Genomic DNA, 23,696 nt, shown 5'->3' on the forward strand with positions numbered 1-23,696 from the left:
CACAGAAACGCACTTCCTGTAAATATGGGAGGTGGGTAAGTAATTCTAAGATAATGTTATAGGTCTAAAGGAGATGTAGTATCTGGACTTCTAACGGACCTTTTATAAACTTTGTCTTAAGTTTTTGGTAACAAAGAAACTCGTATGAACTTTAGCCTACATTCGCTGGACACTTCTCTGGAAACATCTGGAAAGAATTAGGGATGTCCTTGTTGGCTTGGTTCCAAAAGGATGATAGCCATTGGTCAAAGTATTGTTTCCTCCCTCATCTATGTTACACACATTATAGAATATATACCATGTTCAAACAAAGAAAGTCAGAGGACCACTGGAGAACTGGGAAAACAGGTCCTCTCCGAGCTCTGCAGGGCTTGTCAATTGATGCTGATTTCTTTGATGTAAATAAACCTTTATAATCAAGAAACAGTGTTGGCGGATTCCTCTCCACACAATATTACAGCATCGCTACCAAATACATTACAGAGACAGGCCAAATGGGTGCTAATACAGTTGAACGATGTAGCCTACCGTTAGTAATTTCGAAGCAATATATTCCTGGCTTTCCTCAGAATAAACAACTAGACAAAGTCTGAATGATAATATGGCCATAAATCCTTTTAAACAGTCCATTATAAATTTTTTTATTAAAACAGTAATGGGTCGGCTATAATCCAAATTTGTATAATATTAATGCAGGCTATCAAATGTACACAATTTGAATTGTGAAAGGGATCCCTCATAGATGAACCAAGAGATAAATCACCCAAATCTGCAGCTCCCCTCGGCTTCATGGATCTTTATAGCGAGTTTCAGCTCATTATTTAGCTGTTCATTCAGCAAATTCACTGAAATTAAAAACTTAAAGTTTCTCCGTAACTGCTAGATTAATTGTTTGCTAAAAAAATTCCCCATATCAACACAAACGTTGATGATATGTCAACGTTGTGTTCACAACTTTCCGAGGCCTCCAGGTGGCCAAAAAGATCAGTTATTGCTGGTTTAAAAGCTGCTATAATCAATATTATTTTAACAATAAAATAGATCAAATGACTATTTGTAATGTGAAAATGTTATGTAGTCATTAACGAAATTATTTTTAGCTCTTTGTTTTGGTATTATGAAAAATCAGCTTTTATTTCCAGCAGCAGTAGACAGCTGTTTTTAGCAACAAAGCTCTGATAAACCAAATATATGTCACTTACCCAGCACCAAACAGGGGACAGACAAACTTACTGACAGATGATAAAAGCAGCAGACCCAGGAATTGGTGGAGACCCAAACAGCACTAAATGGAGTGTATATTTGACTTACATTCATCAATTAGCTAGAAACCCGATTCCATATCAATTATAATGTGTAGCCTACAGTACGGGTAATTGTGTCACAGTCTATGGTGCTAACACATCGGACATAACATGATATAACATAGCCTGTTTTACAGTTCTGCGGAGGGAGTTACCCAGTTCTGACTGAAGGGGATGTGAAAGCAGTAACTAATAAGGAAAAGGCAGAGTTGATGGCAGTTACATTTGTTAAAGTGCATAGCTCGGATAATTTGTCTGTAGCTGAGAAAAGAGGTAGAGGAAAAACAAAAGCGGACAACATGGAGGCTCTATGCAGGAAAGTTAAGTGGGATGGTGATGGTCTGAGTGTCCCTTTCAGTATGAGGGAATTGAGGAAAGTACTGGATAAGTCGGGTATGACTGCGCCTGGTAAAGATGAGGTTTGTTATAGTATGATAAAGCATTTAAATTCTGATGGCTTGGAGAAATTATTGTTGTTATATAACAAAGTTTGGGAGGAGGGTAATATGCCAGAGAGTTGGAAAGAGGCGTTGATTGTACCAATACGGAAACTCCAAAATTATATAGTAAAAATTTTTCATTTTCAGTATGGGTGTAGTCATAGATGTCCTCTACTCAAATATGTCAGTCATTTCCAGGAACTATGGACCAAAGTCTTTTTATGGCACCTCAAATTTCATATTATGACTCGTTTTACAACAGAAGTATCAGACTTTGTTTCCAAAAATCTCCAAAATTAAAGAGTAAAAATGTTTGATTTTCAGCATGGGTGTAGTCAAAGATGTCCTCCACTCACATATGTCAGTCATTACCTGGAACTATGGACCAACGTCTTTTTATGGCACCTTAAGTTTCAGATTTGATGTCATTTTACCCTAGAAATATGGGACTTTTACTTCCTAAAATTTCCAAATTCATACCGTTTAATTGCTTGATTTTAAATATGGGTGCAGTCAGAGGTGTCACCTGACAAAAATCATTGTCTGGAATTATTCCTTGATAAATGTTGTATTCTTGTAAAACTCAAAATATACATTCCTTTCACAATTTACTTATTTGTTTTGTATAAAGGGCAGGCACAGGTTACATATATTTTACTTAAGGTGAATATAATCCATTAATCTAGTTTTAAATGTATGTTGTATTAACACCTTATTTTGAAAACCGGAAGTATTCCCATGTGTATCATCTCCCTAACTTCGCTACTCGAGCTGGGCCGTTTGAATGCATTTACCACGGTACCGTTATAAGAGCGCATTACAAATTTAGTGTCGGCTGATTTGACCACGGAGATCCGAATGTCGGCTGGCTTGACCGCAGTGGTTTTTGTTATGTTAAATACAAAGCTAACTGGCTATAGTTAGCCTACATTAGCTAACGTTGCCGAGACAATTTGAGTGTACTCAAATAGTTAGTATAAGTACAGAAGTGCGCGATTTGAGACACACCAAGTGGCAGTAGAGCTTCGGCGAGCTATCCAAGACAGTGTTATGGCCCTCTCGCCCACAATCAACCTCTGCTGCGAAAAACAATCAACCTGCAGTGATGTTTTGAAACTAACATATCGTACCTTTTCCCAGAAATCCTGGCCATTATTTTAAGGCATAAACCAACCATAAGGGTACACTCAGGAGTAACCCCGCTGCTAACACGGGCTATTACATTAGCCTAAAATGATAATTATAGCCATACATATATATCACAGTAACACTGCAAAATTAAAGAACGACAAACAGATCCAACTAAAATCATGTTTTATTGAGTCAGCAGTTATATACAAACAATAAGGAAAGCTTAAAGGAATACCTACAACTATAATAATACGTACGCCACCGGAATGCATGTCGAAATTCTAGCAGCGATGTTTCCCCATTGGAATGAATGGCAAACAGAGCTATAGCTAGCTTCTCATAACGAGAGCTCTCCAGCTCACAACAAATGATTAAATTGTAATCGGTCAAAAATGTTAGCTTTGTAAGACCATAGAATATGTGTTATATAAATACCATGACGAAATTCAAAGTGTAAATATATGCAAAGTATGTCGAAAGTCTAGCCGCGAGGTTTCCCCATTGGAATGAATGGCAAACAGAGCTATAGCTAACTTCTCATAACGCACAACCATAAAACGGCAGGTGATAAGAGATGTTGAGTTTTCAGCTTGTTGTGGAGTTCTTCTGTCCCCAAGTGGCCAAAATAGGCAATAAGTGCAGCTTTTTAAACTGAACTCTTTAAACTAACCTACTTAAATCACTTAATTAAATAAGAGCATTTTCTACTTACTATAAATTGAGTTGTTCTAATTCTTCAGAATGTTATTAATACAAACATAAAAACATAAAAGCATGTGATTCAAGAAAGAGTTTATTTACACAGCCAAACAAAGATAGTGAGATACAAGATGTCCAACTTGTGTATGACAATTGGTTAGTAAGTTTAAAAGTAGGCCTACTTATAACAGGGTGTCACTTTGGTCTGTAATTGTTTATTAGCATCTCTGTAGTCAAGTCAAAGCAGTCTGAGTAGAATGTATCAACCGAGCATTACAATTCTAATCAAAGTACACACTTGAGAACACATCTGCGCATGCTGCACATGGATGCTGCGCCTCAGTTAAGTATCTTGCTCTTGTAGCGTCTTTGGCTCGAATATTTAAAACCATGAATATGACGTCACCATCAGCTGTCCCACAGATTAAAGATGGCGCCCTCTCATGCACTAAAGTGCTGCACACGGGCTCTGAACTGGGTACCTGTCCTGTTTATAAACCTTGTTGTCGGTTGGTCTTATTACGCTTATGTTGTGGAGCTCTGTGTCTGTAAGTACTCTCACTTTTCTAAGTGTTTAGCTATCGCGGGGCAGATATCTGCTTGTGTTAACAGTGTCAGGGTAGCCAACTTTGATAAGCTAGTTGAAGTGAGATTTAAACTCACCCTGGCTGCACACTGTACACCTGTTTGAACCTCAGGGCAGTATTCCATTAGCTAGGTACTTTTGTTTGTGCTTGTTTAACCGTTGACATACATGCTATGTCCTTCATGACTATAACGTTAATAATCGCGCAAACCCTTTCGGTTGGATTGGGAGATAAAGACTTCTTATCCAGTCATCAAGGACAACAAAGTTCCTCGTTCATGATTGATAGATAGATTGATAGATTGATAGATTGATTGATTGATTGATTGATTGATTACAACTTGTAATGCACCGTAACGTTAGATATTACAAAGCCAGTTAACTGGAATGTATGTGCAAGAGATAGTAAACATTTTTTTTTTTTCTGTTTTAAATATGCACTGTATTGTAAATGAATGGACAAGTTAGCTCTCTCATTTAAAACCTCCTTTACATGATAACGTTACATTGTTTTCACGGTTTTAAACATTTAGTTAAATTATAAAGGGGTCCAAGTTATTTCCTGTTGTTGTTGTTTCTGTATATATCCCGCCTTATTTTGACATATACAGTATTGTATATTGCATGCATTTATTTTGAGTTTATATTTTAATTGATTAAGTTGACATTTTACAAATGATACTGATAAATATATTTTTTTTTATTGTTGTTTGAGCGATAATGGATAAACCTTTTGAGAGCCAGCTGTAAAATCATAACGTTAGCCAATAGCCATAATGAGGGATGGCTTTAATTTAACTACATGATGCATTAGGTTATTCAATGTCTATGGGAAGCTGTAATGATGGCCTTCTGTTCAACTGTTCAGGAGCAAGCTACCAAACCACCTTCACCTAAACACTAGTAGTAAAAAAAACAACAAAAAAAACATGTTGTGGTCATTAATTTTTAAATAAATTAAGTAGACGCAGACAAAGACATAGAGACAAATTATTGTTTCACACGAAGAGATTAGAAATTGCATCATTAGTTTCACCACTGTAAACAGACTCATCATTCAGCAGAGGATATGGTTTCCTTCTTTTCTCTCACAATCAAATGTGATTATCCAAGCTTAAACAAGCAGGTCTGAAGCAATTCAGCTTACATGAGTATTGATGGTATTAGAGCTGCAAAGATTAATCAATTGGTTGTCAACTTTTAAATTAATTGCCAACTATTTTGATAATTGATTTTTTTTAGGGAATAAAAAAGTAAAAATTTCTCTGATTCCAGTTTCTTAAATGTGAATATTTTCTAATTTCTTTACTTCTCTACGACTGTAAACTGAATATCTTTTGAGTTGTGGACAAAACAAGACATTTGAGGATGTCATTTTGGGCTTTGAAAAACACTGATAAAATTTTTTTCACCATTTTCTGACATTTTATGGACCGAACAACTAATCAATTATTCGAGAAAATAATTCTTAGTTGCAGTGCTAGATGGTATTTTTCAGCAAATATATATTGATCAGTTGTGCGTGCCATGACATGCGCTGCCCCCCACCCCACCCCCCGCACTCACAGTAGGTTTTATAGTTTGTTTCGGCCTGAAACTGCTGATACCACGATCAGACTGTAGTGATACTGTAGTTATGTCTGTAACTCAGCGGCTGTGCTCAGGACAGGGACATCCCTGCTGCTTAAACAAAGCTCTCTGTTATGGGTGGGTCACTGCTGGCCGTGCCAGGCTGCTGCCACATGGTGTGAGAAAGGGGTGGTGTGTGCGTTGGGGGATGTGTAGTCATGCTTTCTTAGGACTTTCATTACTGCTTAATATATTTTGTCTTTGCCTTATGTAGATACAATCCCAAATAATGCAGAACGAAGTAAGTGATAACCACACTTCTTCTCATCATTCATAACAACAATTATGTCAGAGATGCCAATTTAACTGCAAACCAAACTTTTTATTTTTCTCAACAGTCAGCTATTTGGTCATCTTTCACATTTTCCTTGCCATGTTTATATGGTCCTACTGGAAAACTATCTGGTCCAGACCAGCCAGCCCCTCAAAAGCGGTAAGCCAACAAAAAAGATGAGAATAAAAGTTTTCCCATGAATACTTCCTATTTTCATGTTTAGAAGGTGAGATTTGGTAAATATGCATGTATAGAAAACTGTCCATGACTGTACAATAGACGTTTACAACTGTTTATTTGTCAGGCAGTCTCTTATTCCAGTGTTTTCTCCTCCTCTCAGTTCGGTCTGCCCAGAGCAGAGAAGGAACTGTATGAGAGAGAGGAGCGAGCCGAGATGCAACAAGAGATTCTGAAGAAAGTGGCAAGGAATTTACCCGTGTATACACGCACAGCAGGAGGAGGTGAGGCTTTCACCAAAGCAGCAAAACGCACTGGTTGGCTTCGGATTTAAATGCCCAGTAGTTGCTTTAAAGCAGATCAACAGGGAACATTTATCTTGTTAAGTAACTGTTTTACCATTGTCAACATTGCCTCAAAAGAAATTGCATAAATGTGTTGCTACAATATCTCTTCCCCTTTTTGGATAAAAGTGCAACACTGTTTATATCTTCATAAAAGAAAGTAGTCTAGGATCCTCTGTGCTAATGCATAGCAGGCTCATCAGTATTGTGTTTACTGATCTGCATGTATCAGGAGGTGTACTATACACCTGGCTCTTCTACTCAACAATCATGATCTCACCTACTCGGTCTCACAGAGACATTTCAAAAGAGACTTTATGAAAATAGTGCCCTCATATTTATAATCAGCCTTTATTCAACTTATAGAATTAATGAGAGGGAGAATTTGTGTTTGAAAAGAGCAGGACATTTCTAAACAAGAAAAATGCACCTGGAATTCATATTTTGTTTAAGTATCTGCTACCTCACATACTCCATGATAGTGTACTTTAATAATTATGCTTACATTTTCTCTAAATAGCCATTCGATACTGCGACCACTGCCAGGTTGTCAAACCTGACCGCTGCCATCACTGCTCAACCTGTGAGATGTGAGTGTCCACACTGTATAATTAAGGCTCATCATTTTAATTTTTTTACTGTTTTCCCCAAAGGGGCAGATATGTTGATTTTATGTTCACAAACATTAACTGCAGCTTCTTGTAACAGAAAGTGAAGAGAAAATACAAATGTGTTACTGTTGAGAACTAAGACAATGGGTTAACAGAATGTTTTTCTGCTCATGCATTGTGAGTGCTTCTGGGTAACTGGATCAGCCAAATATCTAAGATGTTAACATCTTCTAGATGGTACTAATAGGATGTATGTTTTCTTTATTCTCACTCTTCAAGGTGTGTGCTGAAAATGGACCATCACTGCCCCTGGTAGGCTTTCTCCTTTTAACTATTAATTTCAGATGTTTTTGATTCCATCATGATGAAGTTTGCTTGCCCTGCTGTCTGTCAGCAAATTATCTTTTTTCTCTGAAAGAAAACGTAGAGCGATAAGCATCACTTTCTGTCTCATGTTTCTGTTGTGTTCTCTTTCAGGGTGAATAACTGTGTTGGATTCTCCAACTACAAGTACTTTGTGTTGTTCTTGGCATACGCCTCACTCTACTGTGTGGTAATTTGTGCTACAGTCATGCAGTATTTCATCAAATTCTGGACCGTGAGTACAGAAACTTTTTTTTTTTTTTTAAATCGACATTCTCGTGTGTGTGTGTGAATGCTTGTTTTGGTTGCAGTTTGTAGGATCTTTTAAGTCCCATTTTACTCAAAAGATCGGCTTGGGTTTAAAAACAATTGACTTTCTTGTAAACCTAGACATGTTGCCATTTTGAACAAAAATCTAATTAATTCTGAATGACAATGTTGTTAATTATTGAATTAAATTCTAACATTCAGTGCAGTCCGGCTGTGGTGAGGCATGTGATGATTGCGTTGTAAGATATCGACAAGTTGGTCTACAAATGTGTCACTGTATTGCACAAGTGTGTCATGCGATCACTTATCAGGAGATCCTCTTCAGCATACTGCTTAGCATGAGACAATGGCTCCTGTCACGTAGTCCCAACAGTGAAGGAGTATATTGTGTTCTAGAAAAAAATAAAATAATACTACACATATAATACTGTCCTGTGCAAAAACAAGATATTGCAGCGAGACCACAAAATAACAATGACATGTTTTCCACTTTACTGCAGTCAGTTGTTGGGTAAGCATGACTTGATACGAGAACAGGAAATATTCTTGCAGACTGACACGACTAACACTTTTGTTATTTTTCTTCCCCTCTGAAGAAACAGCTGCCTGACACGCATGCCAAATTCCACATCTTGTTTCTGTTTTTCGTGGCTGCTCTGTTCTTTATCAGCATCCTGTCCCTTCTCAGCTACCATCTGTGGCTTGTGGGAAAGAACAGGACCACTATAGGTAGCTATAAATAAATGCTTAATTTAATTCAACTGCTGGTTATATAATTTAAAAAGTCACTACTGACTATATTTTTTACATCCATTTTCAGAGGCTTTTAGGGGTCCTGTCTTCGCAAACGGTCCAGACAAAAACGGGTTTTCTCTGGGCTTTAGCCGAAATGCAGCTGAGGTGTTTGGAGATCAAGGGAAGTACTGGATGATTCCTGTTTTCTCAAGGTGAGTCTACTCTGAGCTGATATAATTGCAGCTATCAATCACCGTAGCAATCACAATGATGCAAATAAATAGCGCTGCTGTATGCACTACGGTCTGTCTAAACTGTGCTCGAGGATTTTCTCTGTATTAGAAGACTTATAAACTCCATTTCTATCATTACTGTAGAAGCTATTTTAAATGGAGTGAAGACTTGTCCCAAAAGTACAATTCACCCTGAATCCATCCAATGCTAACATGTTTACTAATGCTGTCCTTTATCTATTTTTTATCAGTCTGGGAGATGGACATTCCTTTGTTACCAGATTGGTACACATAGATCCTGAACAAGCAAACCGTGTCCTCCAGCAAAATGGCAAAAGGCTAGTATTGTTTTTTTCTTTTTTCAAATATTGAATCGTTTTCCTTTTTGTTTTGTTTGCTGGTTGTTCATCTCTAATGCGACTTTGATTGCAGCCGTGCTGATGGGGAGGCCAACACTTGTGTACTCGGTAACAATATACAATGCGCAGCAGACAACAGCAAAGAGAAAAGCGGTTAGTTGTTGATGCCTTTTCTCACGTTTTTAACTTTTTTTTTTTTTGCATTGTGGCTCATATTTTCAGTGTTTTTGTAAATACTTTCCTGCAGAAATTAACCCTTTAACAGTTCCTGAAACATCTCTTGTGTCCCTACTTTTTTCAGACGGAGGCCAGATAGCCTCGGTGACAATAGAGAGTGAGCCGTAGCAGGTATGTGAACATGACATGAATACTGTAAAGTTTTGCTGGTTTGTCCTACTGTGATTATTTGTACCTTTTGTTGGCTGTTGCTGCAGGTCGCAGGTACATCAGTAAATCATAATGCCTTAAACCAGGAGCATCAGCACCTCTACAGGAGCCATCCTCCACCATCATTTTGAGTTGACAGTGCAGCCTCAAGCCACATGTTTTGTGTGTACATTATGTGGACCATTGTTCATCCAGCGTGCTTTAAACCAGCATCACAACAATACTGTTCTCATGTAAACAGGGACTGTACTGCGACCACGTAGACTGCACCCGTCTGAAGCAGAGGTGATTCACAGGTTTTGTCTTTTTGAGCCAAAGACATTCAAATGTTTTGTTATTATTGCATCTGAAAAACTCTGGGACTGCTTTTTCCATCTTGAGACAATGCATGTCTACATTGTCTGTGTTTTATATACATGGATTAATCACATTATACATTCTGACTAGAGAATCCTCCTTGTCAGTATTAATCAAGCATTAATAACTAAGAGAAACCAGTTGGAGCCATTAAAATGTGTGTATAACTTATACAAAAGGCTGAGACCTTTCAACACTGTCAACAGTGTGCATGATATGTCTCATCAGTTAACTCCAAGCACAGTGCAATTAAGACCAGTAGTCAATTACCAGGTCTAATTTACAGTTTACATGATTTAAACCATTTATAGGTCTTTTTGTTTACACTTTTAAGATATTTATTCTTTACATTTCAAATGTTATGCTATGGTCAATACATACTGGTGATATAAGCTCATAATGTGAGGACCAAATCAACTTTAACTATAGTTCAAATGGTATAGTGGTTTCATCTCATTTCAAATAATTGTTTAAGACACATAACCAATAGATCACAATGAGATGGCCATTTTCATTACACTATAAATATTTGTAATTTATTTGTTTTCAAGCTTTTAAAAATGCATTGTCTTTCAGTGTCTATTGATTTAATTGAAATTGATTATTTGTTGTATTTATATTTATTATTTAAATGGGCATTGTCCTTTTTCACAGAATGTTTTCACTTTTATGGTCAATCCTTTGCTACAGTATGTATTAATTTTTAAGTTGATCAATCTTGAGTGTTAATGCCAATGATTACATCTGTAGTCTTTATTGTTTTTTTCAGTTTAATAAGATTTGTTTGAAAGTAAAAGCACACAATTAAACCAATAAAACTGTTAAAAGATGTTGTCGGAACATTCAGTAACATTTCAATCCACTGTGTCCTTGAGCCTGACCCAGGATAGATAAGGTTGACTTTTTATACCAGTAATTAAAGAGTAGGCTAGTGTCATTGTAAGTGCTCCTCCCTGTGCTCCTGGCAGACGTTTAATTCATTTTAGGGGAAATGATGCACAGCATAGTGTGGCGTTTGCCTGAGTGATCACTAGACCAAATAATTGTGTGTAGATGGTACTGACTGATTGCTTGCCTTTGTGTGTGTACTCACAGAATCTCAAAGTAGTTTAACAACTATCTTTACTGAGCAAACTTGGCTTAATGCACCCCTAGTTGTAGTTAGCCCTGTAAAAAAAAAAATGCAGTTTTTTCTGTAACAATAAATGCAATGTAACCATACGGTGTGGTTTTTTTCATTTTAAACAATGGTGTGCTGTGATTTGTAACAAATTACAAGAATTTAAAATTCTTACTGGACTGTGAAACAGAGGCCTGACTGTGGATTGCAGCCAAACCTCTTTAGATGTTTATCAAAACCAGCTAAAACTATGGATTTGTCCAGATGTGTTTGATATGACATATGGTGATTCTGCCTGAGCAATGCAGACTCTTCACAAAGCAATGCAGACTCTTCACAACCTTGAGTATTAGTCATCAAATTGGGGTTATATCTGCCTTTTTTCGTGATGGAAATCTATATGTGTGATGAAAATATGACCCTATGAAAAATAGGTGCATTTATGATTAATTTTGAAGCATATGTGGCCAGTTAGCTCAGTTGGTAGTGCAGGTGCAGATAGAGGTTTATTCCTCGACACAGAAGGTCCAGGGTTTGAGTCTGACCTGTGACGGTTTCCTGCATGTTTTCCTCCTCTCCCCTTGAATATCTCAACTGTCCTGTCTATGTCTTTGTTTGTACTCTAAACATAACATTCATCAGACTTGCACAATATATTGAACAATATCTTTTGCACAATATATTGAACAATATCTTTGGGTAAAATTTCTAGTGATGTCTTAATTGTTTTAGCCACACTAGTGCTATGGTATTAATGTCACTTCAATCCAGACTGAAATATCTCAGTATTGGATGGATTTCATAGCATTCATGGTCCCCAGAGGATGGATTGCAATTTGTGAAGAAAAGTATTTCACTGTGACAATTTCTATGGTAAATAAACTTCAATTGTTACCTCAAACAATTGTAGGAGAGATGCTGAATGAGGAACACATGGAACAATACCCTTTCAGATAGTTAGACATGAGAGTGCGCTCTTCACTTTTTCAAGATCGTTAAAGTTGGACAGTGATGAGTCTGACATATTCAGGCAAGCGTTTCATACTTTTTTTCAACTTAACATGTACATTAATTTAATTTTATGTGACAAATAAAATTGATTGACGATGGGTGGGGAACAAGATTAGCTGGGAAAAGGTGAATGACCTCAGTGCCATTCACCTCTCCACAACAATGCAACAGATAACATAAACCATTTATACCTTTATAGGCTGCTTATAAAAGATTATCCAAGTTTTTTAATTATAGATCTTAAACTTTCTATTTTAAATTTGTATCCATTTAATTATTTACATTTAGTGTCTCGTGGCCACTTTAATGTAATACTGACATTCTTGATGGTGTACTGAGCAAAAGGTTAAAAACGTATACATTTTTCCTTAACTCCAGTAGTGTTAGAAGGACAATGTCAGCAACACACACATTTTCTCAGAGTGAAGTCAATTTCTTTTGCTTCTCCAACTATTAGTGATTATTTGTGTGTAAAATGTGAATCTTTCAAACTGTTTTCCCCCCATTTAAATAAAATTCTTTAATTTTTCTTTCAGTTAAACCTGATTATAATGCCCTCATGTCCCAGACATGCATGTTGTCTGACCTTATCAACCTCAGCCTGCATGGGTAAATAATTTAAAATGATTCGGTAGTTACATCCTGAAGATTCAGCAGAGAACTGGTGGACATGATGTGACACAATAATGACAAACCAATGTAAAGAAAATTATGTCATTTGACTTAGAAGTGCTGTGTGTGGACTGAATGCACTGACATATCATAAAATATATATTACTCATTGAGCTTGAAATGGCTTTATCTTTTTATATTCTTTTATGTTTACTGGGTATGAAACAACACACCTTGTCAAAGTTCAACTCTCCTGACACACTTAATGGGTCTCCCTTTTAACTCAAACTCTGACCTTTGTGTTATATTACTGTGTCTTAAGTCTGTGAATGAATGAGCAACAGTTAGGACGGAGGTATTCTTGTAAACTTAAGATGCCATCCCACCATTTCACTCCTTAAAAGTCACCTAAAGAGTAAAGTACACTTGCTGTTAAATTTGCTACTAGAATGCACAGCAGACACTGCAATGTCAAGGGCAACACACTTTTTTAAGTAGAACTTTTTTTTTTTACAGGTTTTTAAGTCATTTCTACAAGGAGAAAAAAAACAGAGTTCAATTTAAAGATTTATTTCGTCTATTAGGAATATCTGCATGCCATGGAGGAAACTCAACTCAACAGCACCATTGATCCAGCTTGTTTACAAGAGCCCCCGCTGGCTATCGACGTGATCAAGCGTAAGTGACCCACATTCCCACATCCTGCTTGCTGATAATGTTTCCTTATCAGAGCTAATGACATTAACAGCTCACTCAGCAGTGTCACGCATGCAACTGTGTGTTTTAGAGTCCATATGATATTGATTTCTTCTTCTTTATTTTTCTCTGTTCCAGAAATATAACAATGTCCCACACCTTCTGTGTTGTGCTGTTTGTGTGTGATTATTTCACATAAAGTGTCTCATAAATATATGTTTTGTACTATGAAATAATCTGATCCCCTCTCTGTTTTACATTAGAGCTAGATGTGTTTGGATTGTGCCTGTACTCCATGCTCACCTTCATGTCCAGCATCTCCCTGCTGCTGTACCTGGAGCAGTGTTTCTACATTTACAAAAAACTGCCCTACCCCCAGAAGACGACCATCATTTGGATAAATGGTGCAGCACCAGTAAGCATTCGGGCCTGTTTTGGGTTATAATATTGCTGCTAATTCTAAAACCAATAGGAAAATAATCATTATCAACCACTTTATATTTGTAAAAAAAGTTTTAAGAACTCGTGTACAAGGCCCCCTTGAAATACTACATGAAATCAAAATGTTTGCATATTATTGTGTTACAGGTCATTGCCACCATGGCTTGTTTTGGGATGTGGATCCCAAGGGCAGTCATGGTCACAGACATGACGTCCAACTGGTGCGTTTTCTCTCAACTCCACCTAAATTAGTACACATTTTCAGTTTTACAAGTCTTTCTTTCACTGATATTTCTAAAAAGCTGAAATATGATATTGAATCTGACAGGAGTCTGTATTTCCAGATGTTCTCTCTTATCTGCACTTACTTCCTGTTCTTACTTTAAACGTCAAAAACTACCAGTGACCAGCATTTATCTGTTTCATAGCTGGTATCTAATAGCTGTGACTGGTAGCTAGATCTCACTTCGCAGTGAACTCACCACTACTGTTATCTTGTTTGACATATCAGCTTCCAGGTTATAATAGAAATCACTATCTTCCTTTGTTATGTTCTCCTCCATAGCTTTATTTGGTTATTTTTTAAGCTCAACAGCCTTTTTGCCTTTGTAACAGGCAGGCTGTCATTGTAAATAATTTAATGCAATTAGGAAAAAAACCTTCAGTTTCGGTAAGTTATTTGGTAGCCTACTGTATGTAAGATTTCATCCAATAGTGTTATTATTTGCAAGACTCTGTCCCTGCAACCGTTCAAGCATAGGCTACTAACTGTTAGGCATGACAACTTTGTAAGCCTTGTATGTATTAGCTTAAGGTCACAGCATATTTGGAACACTCGATTAATCATTAACCACACAAAGACTATGCCACATCTCCAGCCAGCATGTGCTCAACTTCAATAAAATACAGGAAATCTTTATAGGCTTTTGCTGCTCGCAGTGATACATTTTATTTGCTTTCTGATTTATGTACATTACATACAGTACAGCATGTTCAACAGCTGGTGTAAATCCATATACAAGGGCTCTTTGTTATTTGTCCTCATGTGTCAAGAGGTGTGTTTTTATGAAATGAATAAATAAATGAAAAATGTAATTTGTCATTTGGCCACAGAGGGATTTTTGAGAATTATTACATACCTGCTCTCTATAAACCGGCCTAAATCACTTCTCCTTCTCTGTGTAGTTATTTTGCAGTGGTGATGTATAAGGTCTTGGTTCTGATTATCGAGGAGTTTGGAGGCAGCAATGCTTTTCTGAAGCGGTTTTCCGGTAAAACCTTTAAGATCACCACAGGACCCTGCTGCTGCTGCTGCCTCTGTTTACCCCGCGTGGCGATGTCACGGTATTTACACGTGTTCATACAAATACATTCTGGGTGTTACTGTTCCGGCTCTAATAATTGAATCCTGTGTTCTTTCCTGCTAATAAATTGAGACTTTTATGGCAATTTAATCCTGCTCTTATTTATATTCATACTTTGTATATATTGACTGCACATTGTGTTGTGATTGTGTACATTTCTAATGTGGATCTTTCTTTGGATGGGATCATGATCATTCAGGCGATTGTTATTCTTCCTGAAGTTGGGTTCTCTTCAGTATGCAATCCTAAAGACGGTGCTCTCTGTCCTCGCCATAGTATTGTGGACAAATGGCAACTTTGATCTGTCTGATGTAAGTGTTTGAAATGCTTTTCTACATATCTGATTGTATTGAGAATAAAATGACATGAAATTTAATTATTTCTTTGTTTTTTTCCCCAGCTAGAGATCACTGGTACAGCCATTTGGATTAACCCATTCATTGGCGTTCTCACCATCATCGCCCTTTGGCCTGTTGCCATCATCTTTATGAACACTAATAGCTTTCTACGCAGCCTCAAAATTGTACCCAAGTATGCCATCTACCAAGTGAGTCAACACAACCAATACCATATGGTTGCTACAATGTCAAAAAAATCCTTTTTTAACTTTTAGTACAATTGCGTGGAGTGAGTGGGAGCCTGGTAAAAAAAATCATCCTATTCAGCGAAGCAAAAGAAAAAAATTATACACTGAAAGAGCAACAGGGCTTATAGGAAATTTAGTTTCAGTTTACAGAAGCACCACACATACCACTGGTAAACTAGAGGTTTAACACCAATCCCCTTGGCTGTAGTTGCATTTGTTTTTTTACATTTCAATGTTTTTTATACAGCACCTTGGTGCTTCTTTGTACAGCACTTTGGTCAGCTTAAGCTGTGTTTAAATGTGCTCTAGAAATAAACTTTACTTACTTACTTACTTACTTATATTTATAGATGCCAAGCAGTGCACCTTTAACTGCATGTACACTGTATGTACAGGAACTAATCAAGTATTGGTTTTCTCCTTAGTTAATACTTGTACTGAGTCAGCTGCAGACATCAATCATTAACATCGTGGCCTTGGATGGAACCATCGCCTGCGCCCCTCCCTTCTCTTCTCAAGCTCGTGGCTCCAGTAAGAACCATCTCTGAATGTCCGTTGCTCACATGTGAGGTGAAATAATTCATCTGAAACCCAAACTTTCTTTTCTCTCTCTCTCTCTCTCTCTCTCTCTCTCTCTCTCTCTCTCTCTCTCTCTCTCTCTCTCTCTCTCTCTCTCTCTCTCTCTCTGTCTTGCAGTGCTAAATCAGCAGATAATGATCATGGAGATGTTCATCCTCACTCTGCTCAATCGGTGTTTGTACCGTCGTACATATGAGACACTTCCCTCTGAGGTATATGACAACGACCAGAATTCTAAAGTCGCCCTGCAGACTGCTCTCGTGGAGCATGACGTCTAAAAGAGGAGACGTGATAATTGAATGGAAGTCAACACAGCTCTTTAATGAAGTATCAGATAATCTATCATCAAATGTGATATGATATAACATTTTGCCTCATTCTGTCACTCAAATGTAACAGAAGAGAACATCACTACTGGTGACTTTCAACCCTTTTTTTTCTTTGACCTTTTCACACAGCACTCACAGACCTTTGTCAAAATCCTGTAGGTCAGTGGTTCCCAACCTTTTTGGTCTGAGGTATCCCCACAGCCCTGTCAGATGAACTCACTTCATCGGTTCGCAATGTATGTTCCAAATGTATAACACTATTCATTATATGAAAGTGGATATTGTTAATTTTTTCATACTTGTTGAACGATCAATATTTAGGTTGGTTTGGTCAGCAATCATACTACGACTACTGGCCTACTAGGCTACTTCTACTTGGAGTGAAGCTGAATGTTTCAACCATTTCTCCAATACTAACTCAATTTTAACCATCTTGACTACTTTCAGCTATCATTTGAACTGTTTAGTCCTTACTTTTGGCTATTCATTTCTACGATTTATTTATTACTTTTAGCTAACTGTTCAAATTTCTGTACTCACTTGCTAACTAGTATTCACACACTTACATAACTGCAACATGTAGTGTTTAGGTGTTACAGTTGACTAGTACCCCTTGGGGTACACGTGCCCCTGGTTGGGAATTCGTTTGATTTATTTAGCACAAAAAAGCAACAGCAACAATGATACATTTAAGATACATTAAATAAAAAAGGGCATGCGAAGGGAACCCAGAAACTATCAGGGGGCTTGTCATGTTGGGTTCCCTACCATTATTCAACAATACATAAAATGAAGACAATACAGAATGACTGCTGTAGGTAACAAAACTCACCCAAATTACTACTTTCTGCCTGAGGAATAGTCTCTCTGAAGATTGTCTACAGTGAGCTTTGTTGGTTGTCCAGAGTAGATAGGACAGTGATTCTGGAAAAAGATGTTGGCTGTTTAATTGTTTACATGTTATTTTAATGTTTTGAGCACCAAAATTAAAATGTAATGTACTGCCGTTGTACTGGAGTGGAGGCAAAAATTCAGAGATGGATACCTCAAAACTTGTGCAAATGAGCCATTACTATGTGATAGATAGTAGATAGAGAAGGAGGATTTTTTTTCATTTTTCTGATTTAAGTGAATTGACCCTTTAAAGGAATAGTTTGACATTTTACGACATTTTTCTTATTCCTTTTGATTGATACCACTGTCGTGTCTGTACAGTAAATATGAGGCTATACTGCCAGTTAGCTTAGCTTGGCATAAAGACTGGTTTTACAGGGGGTTATGTGCAGGGAATTTTCTTTGCTTGCAAAATGACTTTCTGGGGTCTTGCTAATGCATCTCATACATTATTTACCATACAGATATGAGAGTGGTATCAATCTCTCATCTATGTCTCTGCAATAAATCATGTATGAATATTTCCCATAATGACAAACTATTCTTTCAGCTTTACTAGTTTCAAAAGACAAATAAATATTAGAGACATTGGGGGTTAACAGCCTGTAACTAGGATCCATCCTTACAAAATACAGATATGATGTACAGAGAAGTGCAACAGTGTAACTGTAAAGTTAATATATATGTCATACTGAAACAAAACAGAGTGGACAAAAAGCGTAACATTTGGATTGCATTGGTATATGAATGTGTGTGTGTGTGCTGAATACAACATTTTTACATTTGCCCATGAAAAGTAATTAAAAACACCTATTTATTTGTGGTAATGTGTGTGTTAGTTAGTTAGTGTGTGTGTGTGTGTATGTATATGTGTGTGTGTGTGTGTGTGTGTGTGTATGTATGTGTGTGTGTGTGTGTGTGTGTGTGTGTGTGTGTGTGTGTGTGTGTGTATGTATGCGTGTGTGTGTGTGTGTGTGTGTAACCACAATACTGGTGACTTTGGCCAAGGCGTGGGGATGTTCAAATGAGGCCTAGATTAACATCTGATGTATTTTCTTGTACTAAAGTTGGCAGTAAATGCTTACAAACTACAAAGTATTCAGTTTTTTGTGTGTGCACTCATTACAGTACCCAGGTTGCATATATTAACCTATACTGAGAATCTAAGCACCAAAATATGAATGTATTTGATAAAAAAATGATGTTCTCTCTATTGTCTACCGAGCAGCATGTACAGGGAATTTGTACACTGTACATTTTTAATTTGGTTTCAATTCGATTTTAGTGTGAATCTCACGTCAATCTCTGCTGCAATAATGTATGCTCCCTGTAAAAACAGACATACTTTTTACTAATGAATTTATTAATGAAATCAAATCATTATTTGCTGTCCTCTTCAACTGCGTATCAGTGTGACTCTACCCATAAACCTCCTACTGTGTTTTAACCTTTTATATACAGTCTATGGTCTTAACACATCCTGAAAACAGCCAGATTTGTTCAAAGATTGCTGACCTACTTACTCAGACTTATTTGGGACAAGGAATGCATGCGGATGAGACAGCAGCTTTATTTTCAGACTCAGTGCACTTAACAGCCATCTACAGTCAAACTGTGCCACGTGTTGTTTCTTAAGCAACCACAAGAGGCTGTGCTCGTTCCACCCCAAAACCAGTCCCCTCTCCTTAACTCACATGATTCATTTATGTTGATTATTTGTTTTTAGTGCAACCACAACAAAATCATAACATTTTAAACAATATATATATATATATATATATATATATATATATATATATATATATATATATATATATATATATATATATATATATATATATATATGTATATATATATATATATATATATATATATATATATATAACAATAAGTTCCTTATTTTAAAAGGATTACTTAAAGTAATTTATAAATGGTTCTCAAGTAATTTGTATATGGTATTTATTTCTATTGACTGATTAATAAGATTCCTAACAATGTTCACATCAATCACCTGAAAAGGTGTGAAAATAAACAATGGCTTGAGCACTGTCTCGATTAGAGGATTGCATTTGCTGTTTTCCAAAAATCACATCTCTCTTTTACTGAATGCTAGAATTGTAAAAAAATGCTCAAATTAACATTTAGAAATAAAAACATTGGCAAAACCAGACCAAGAGAGGTCATATTAACACTACCATTCATTTACAAAGATGTAATCATTGTCAATGGCTTGTTTGTCTTCAGGACTCTGTTAAGGTTGTTAAAAGGTCACGCCCTCCCACAACATTGATCCCTTAAATTTGATTTTATAATAGAAACGTCAACAGTTAGATAGATAGATTGACTTCACTGATCCCAAACTGGGAAATTTCTGAACTTCACAAGAACCATTACATTTGTTTCTCTAATAGGTGTTACAATTATGCATTTTGAAATAATATGCAGCATAGTGGATAGAAAGAAAGATGAAAATGTTGTACATATAGGAATATACATGTAGGTCAATGTGCTAATTACCTACCAAACTTGAATGTGATAAATGGTTGCACTTTACTGCAGTAACTCTTTATAAAATTTAATTCTTTTTGCAGACTGGTGTGAGTTAATGTAGGTTGCTGTGACACACTTGATGTGAATAAGACCAGTTTATTTAGAATAAAAGCAAATCTGTTCCATTAAAAGATTATTAGGCTGCATATAGAGGTACATTGCATTAATCTGGATAAGATTTTTTATATAAAGCCAGATCATTCAGAATTCAAAATTTGGCTCTATTAATGGAGTATTTGTCTTTGCTGTTATGTAAACATAGTCATCAGACAGAGAGGAAGAGAGGAAGGGAAAGCTGTGTTCAGGGTGGGTTGATGACAGCCCCTGGCTCTGCATTGCTGACGAAAGCTGCTTAGCTCCTCAGTTGCTATGGCAACCAGGGAGAGCAGCCAGACAAAAATGAGGCAAAGGGGAGGGGCTTTTAAGGGAGAAATAGAGGAGAAAGGGCTGGATGTGAAAGATAGACAGAGGGAGGGATACAGACAGCCATTAAAGAAACGCACTTAGAGCAAAAGAGGTAAAGCAAGGCTACAGACGGAGATAGAGATAAGGTCTGGATATAAATGCTCACTCCACTGGCAGGGGAATAATAACTGCAAGTGACTGGAGGATACAGAGAAAGGGGGACTCAGATAGAAGATGGATGTACAAACGGAGAACATGGACCCCCCGCCTTGTGAATCCCAGTCGAGTGGAAAAATCAGAAAAGGATTCAAGCTGTTTGGCAAACGCAAGCCAGGTAACATCTTTTCTATTCGAAGCAAAGGGGATGGAAACAACAAGTCACCTGTTATCAGGAGCACTACCATAGATGGATTATCTGAGACCGCTGCACAAGATTTAGAGCAGGAGCTGGACAGGGAAAAGGGACAGGAGGTGAGTCAAGGAGAGAGGGAGCAGGCAGAGGAGGAGCCGCTCGGTGAAGATGGCACTCTGGCTGCTGCCCCTGCTCGCGCCTCCATTTCTTCAGCCAGCTCAGCCAAGTCCCTCAGCTTCCTGTCGTTGCTGAGGGGTGGCCGGAGAGGAGTGGGGGACCGCAGAGTTCACACCGTGTCCCAGCCAGTGGGTCGACATCGCCGTGGGCTGAAGGGTCTCTTTGACAATGTTAGGTTCCGATCAAAAGATAAAGAGAAGGAGGAAGCCCCTCCGAGCCCTCTTCTCATGTCGTCCCGCGCCAACAGTGTGGAAATCATCAAAGAGGACCTCACCCTTACCCCTAAATGCCAGCCTCGCTCTCTGGACAGCCCTGAGACTGAGAGCTGTGATCCTGAGAAGAGCTTAACAACACAAGACAGTGCAGCCACATCCCCATCAGAGACCATAACTCCCCAGGTGACGGCAGGCAATGTGAGTAGAACTAATGAGCATGTGCCGCCTTTACCCACCTCTGAACCACCCTTGGTACCCGGTGATAACAGCCTGAGCTGCTTGCTGGCAGACATCTCCTCTCTTCTGACCTTTGACTCAATCTCAGGGGGTGGTGACATAATGGCTGATGTGGAGGCAGAGTGGGGGAAAGCCAGCAGTCCCATTGGTTCTGTGGTGACGGAAGTCACGCCATCATCCACATCTCTCTTCTCTAAACCTACCATCTCAACTCCACTGACCTCTGCCTCTGTTAGCACTGCTGCTACGGCAAAACCCTCATCTGTAGCCGTCCCCACGACAGCCTCCACCCAATCCTTTACTCCTCTGACAAAGACACCTTCAACCTCTTCTCCCATTGCCAAGCCCAGCTCCATCATCACGACGTTGACCAAATCTTCTACTTTGACTACTCACTCAGTCAAATTGAGTTCGGACTCTACTCCAGCCTCTGAGCCTTCTGCTAGCATTAAACTTAAATTGACTACTATGGCCATTGCAACAAAACCTTCAACAACCCCTATAACTTTAACAGGCCTTTCCGCTCCAATAATGTCTCCCCCTTCTATGACAATTAAATCTGCACTGAGCTCCACCTCTACTACTACCGCAGCTCCACCAAACACCCCGGCCGCTGTAGTCAAGGCTCCCTCAATTAGCCAAACTCTTACCTGTAAGGCTAGTAAATTGGCTTCAGAGATTGCAGCACCTCTTCAAATGATTGCTTCAGTAAGTAAACCTATCTCTGTAACCACTCCAACTCCTGTGTCAGCTAAACCTCCACCAGTAACCCATAGCCCTCCCACCCCTGTTGCTTTCACCCAACCTTCACCTGCTAAATTGGATTCAGCTAGCAGTTTGAACCTGCAAACTTCCACTTCCTACAAACTTTCCCTAAGTTCAGCTGCAGGAGAATCTAAAGCCCCAGTGAGAGTATCAACGGCCTGTGCAGTTACAACCAAACCCTCCTCTCCTGCACCAGTTATCCCCTCCAAGATGACAATGGTTCCCACATTAACTACGACCTCAGGCTCGGTATCTGCGTCCCTTTACATACCTACCCTTACCTCTAGCCCAATGGACTTAAATAAGACCCCTCCCTCCCTTGCAAGTGTTCCAGATATTTATCCTTACTCTCCCCCTACTCCCAGGACTAGAACCCAACCCAGTGCCGCTGCATCTCTCCCAACTCCATCTTCAACTTCCTTAGATAAGATTCCTCCCACGACTAAACCCACTCCTGCACCAGTCTCATTAGATAAGACGCCCCCTGCTCCACCATCGACTCCAACTCCTACCACTCATGCTGTTGTTTCTACAGCATCCACAACACCTCCTCCTCCGGGTCAGATCCAAGTCTCTCAATCTAAAGCCCCTCCAGTTCCTGCTCAAATCCCAATTTCTGTACCTAAAGATCCACCTGCCCCTGCTCAAATGCAAGTTTCTCAATCTAAAGCCCCTTTTGCTCCTGCTCAGATCCCAATTTCTGTATCAAAGCCCCCTCCTATCCCTGCTCAGATCCCAATTTCTGTATCAAAGCCCCCTCCTGTCCCTGCTCAGATCCCAATTTCTGTATCAAAACCCCCTCCTGTCCCTGCTCAGATCCCAAGTTCTGTATCAAAACCCCCTCCTGTTCCTGCTCAGATCCCAATTTCTGTATCAAAGCCCCCTCCTGTCCCTGCTCAGATCCCAAGTTCTGTATCAAAACCCCTTCTTGTCCCTGCTCAGACCACAATTTCTGTGTCTAAAGATTCGCCTGCTCCTGCTCAAATTCAAGTTTCCCAATTTAAAGCCCAGATTGCCCCTGCTTGTATCGCAGTTTCTGCATCTACTGACCTTCCTGCCCCTGTTCATATCCCAGATTCTGTATCTAAAGCCCCTCCTGCACCAACCCCTGGCCCTTGCCCTGTCACTTCTCTTCCTTCAACCCCTGCCCCTTGTCCGAGTGAGGCCCCAGCCTCTGCTAAAAAGAGAGGAAGTGGACAGGCATCAGTTGATGGGCAACTGACTAGTCCAAGTAGCACAAGTGCCCAGGGGGCCCAGACTGTACCATCCAAAACAGAGGAACTGCAAAATGAGTCACAAAAGAGCCTCCAGGGTCCCTCCAGAGAAAGGAGGATACCACAAGCAAAGGCATCAGGGCTTAGCAAAATACCTGTAGTAGGAGGGGGCAGAGCAGGCAAGCTACCTGTCCGGGACAGTCAACATGTTGACGATGAAGCATGCAGGGACCCACCTACTCCTGTGCGA

General features: G+C 38.7%; 2 protein-coding genes across 2 annotated transcripts; both read left to right on the plus strand.

The window, feature by feature from the left end:
- Nucleotides 1-3,998: 3,998 nt before the first annotated feature.
- Nucleotides 3,999-11,120, plus strand: LOC114566497 (palmitoyltransferase ZDHHC20). The gene is made up of 13 exons (XM_028595008.1): nt 3,999-4,122; nt 6,004-6,030; nt 6,128-6,222; nt 6,404-6,524; nt 7,105-7,174; nt 7,475-7,507; nt 7,673-7,793; nt 8,425-8,557; nt 8,649-8,775; nt 9,048-9,134; nt 9,229-9,308; nt 9,457-9,503; nt 9,590-11,120. Exons 1-12 carry the CDS (start codon nt 4,005-4,007, stop codon nt 9,498-9,500), a joined length of 1,056 nt encoding a protein of 351 aa, XP_028450809.1. The 5' UTR covers nt 3,999-4,004; the 3' UTR covers nt 9,501-9,503; nt 9,590-11,120.
- Nucleotides 11,121-13,241: 2,121 nt separating this feature from the next.
- LOC114567033 (organic solute transporter subunit alpha-like) lies at nt 13,242-16,586 on the plus strand. The gene is made up of 8 exons (XM_028595923.1): nt 13,242-13,320; nt 13,602-13,753; nt 13,927-14,000; nt 14,965-15,123; nt 15,343-15,454; nt 15,544-15,690; nt 16,155-16,260; nt 16,426-16,586. Exons 1-8 carry the CDS (start codon nt 13,242-13,244, stop codon nt 16,584-16,586), a joined length of 990 nt encoding a protein of 329 aa, XP_028451724.1.
- The last annotated feature ends 7,110 nt before the right edge of the window (nt 16,587-23,696 follow it).

Source organism: Perca flavescens, chromosome 13, assembly GCF_004354835.1.
Source record: "Perca flavescens isolate YP-PL-M2 chromosome 13, PFLA_1.0, whole genome shotgun sequence".
Taxonomy (NCBI): Eukaryota; Metazoa; Chordata; class Actinopteri; order Perciformes; family Percidae; genus Perca; species Perca flavescens.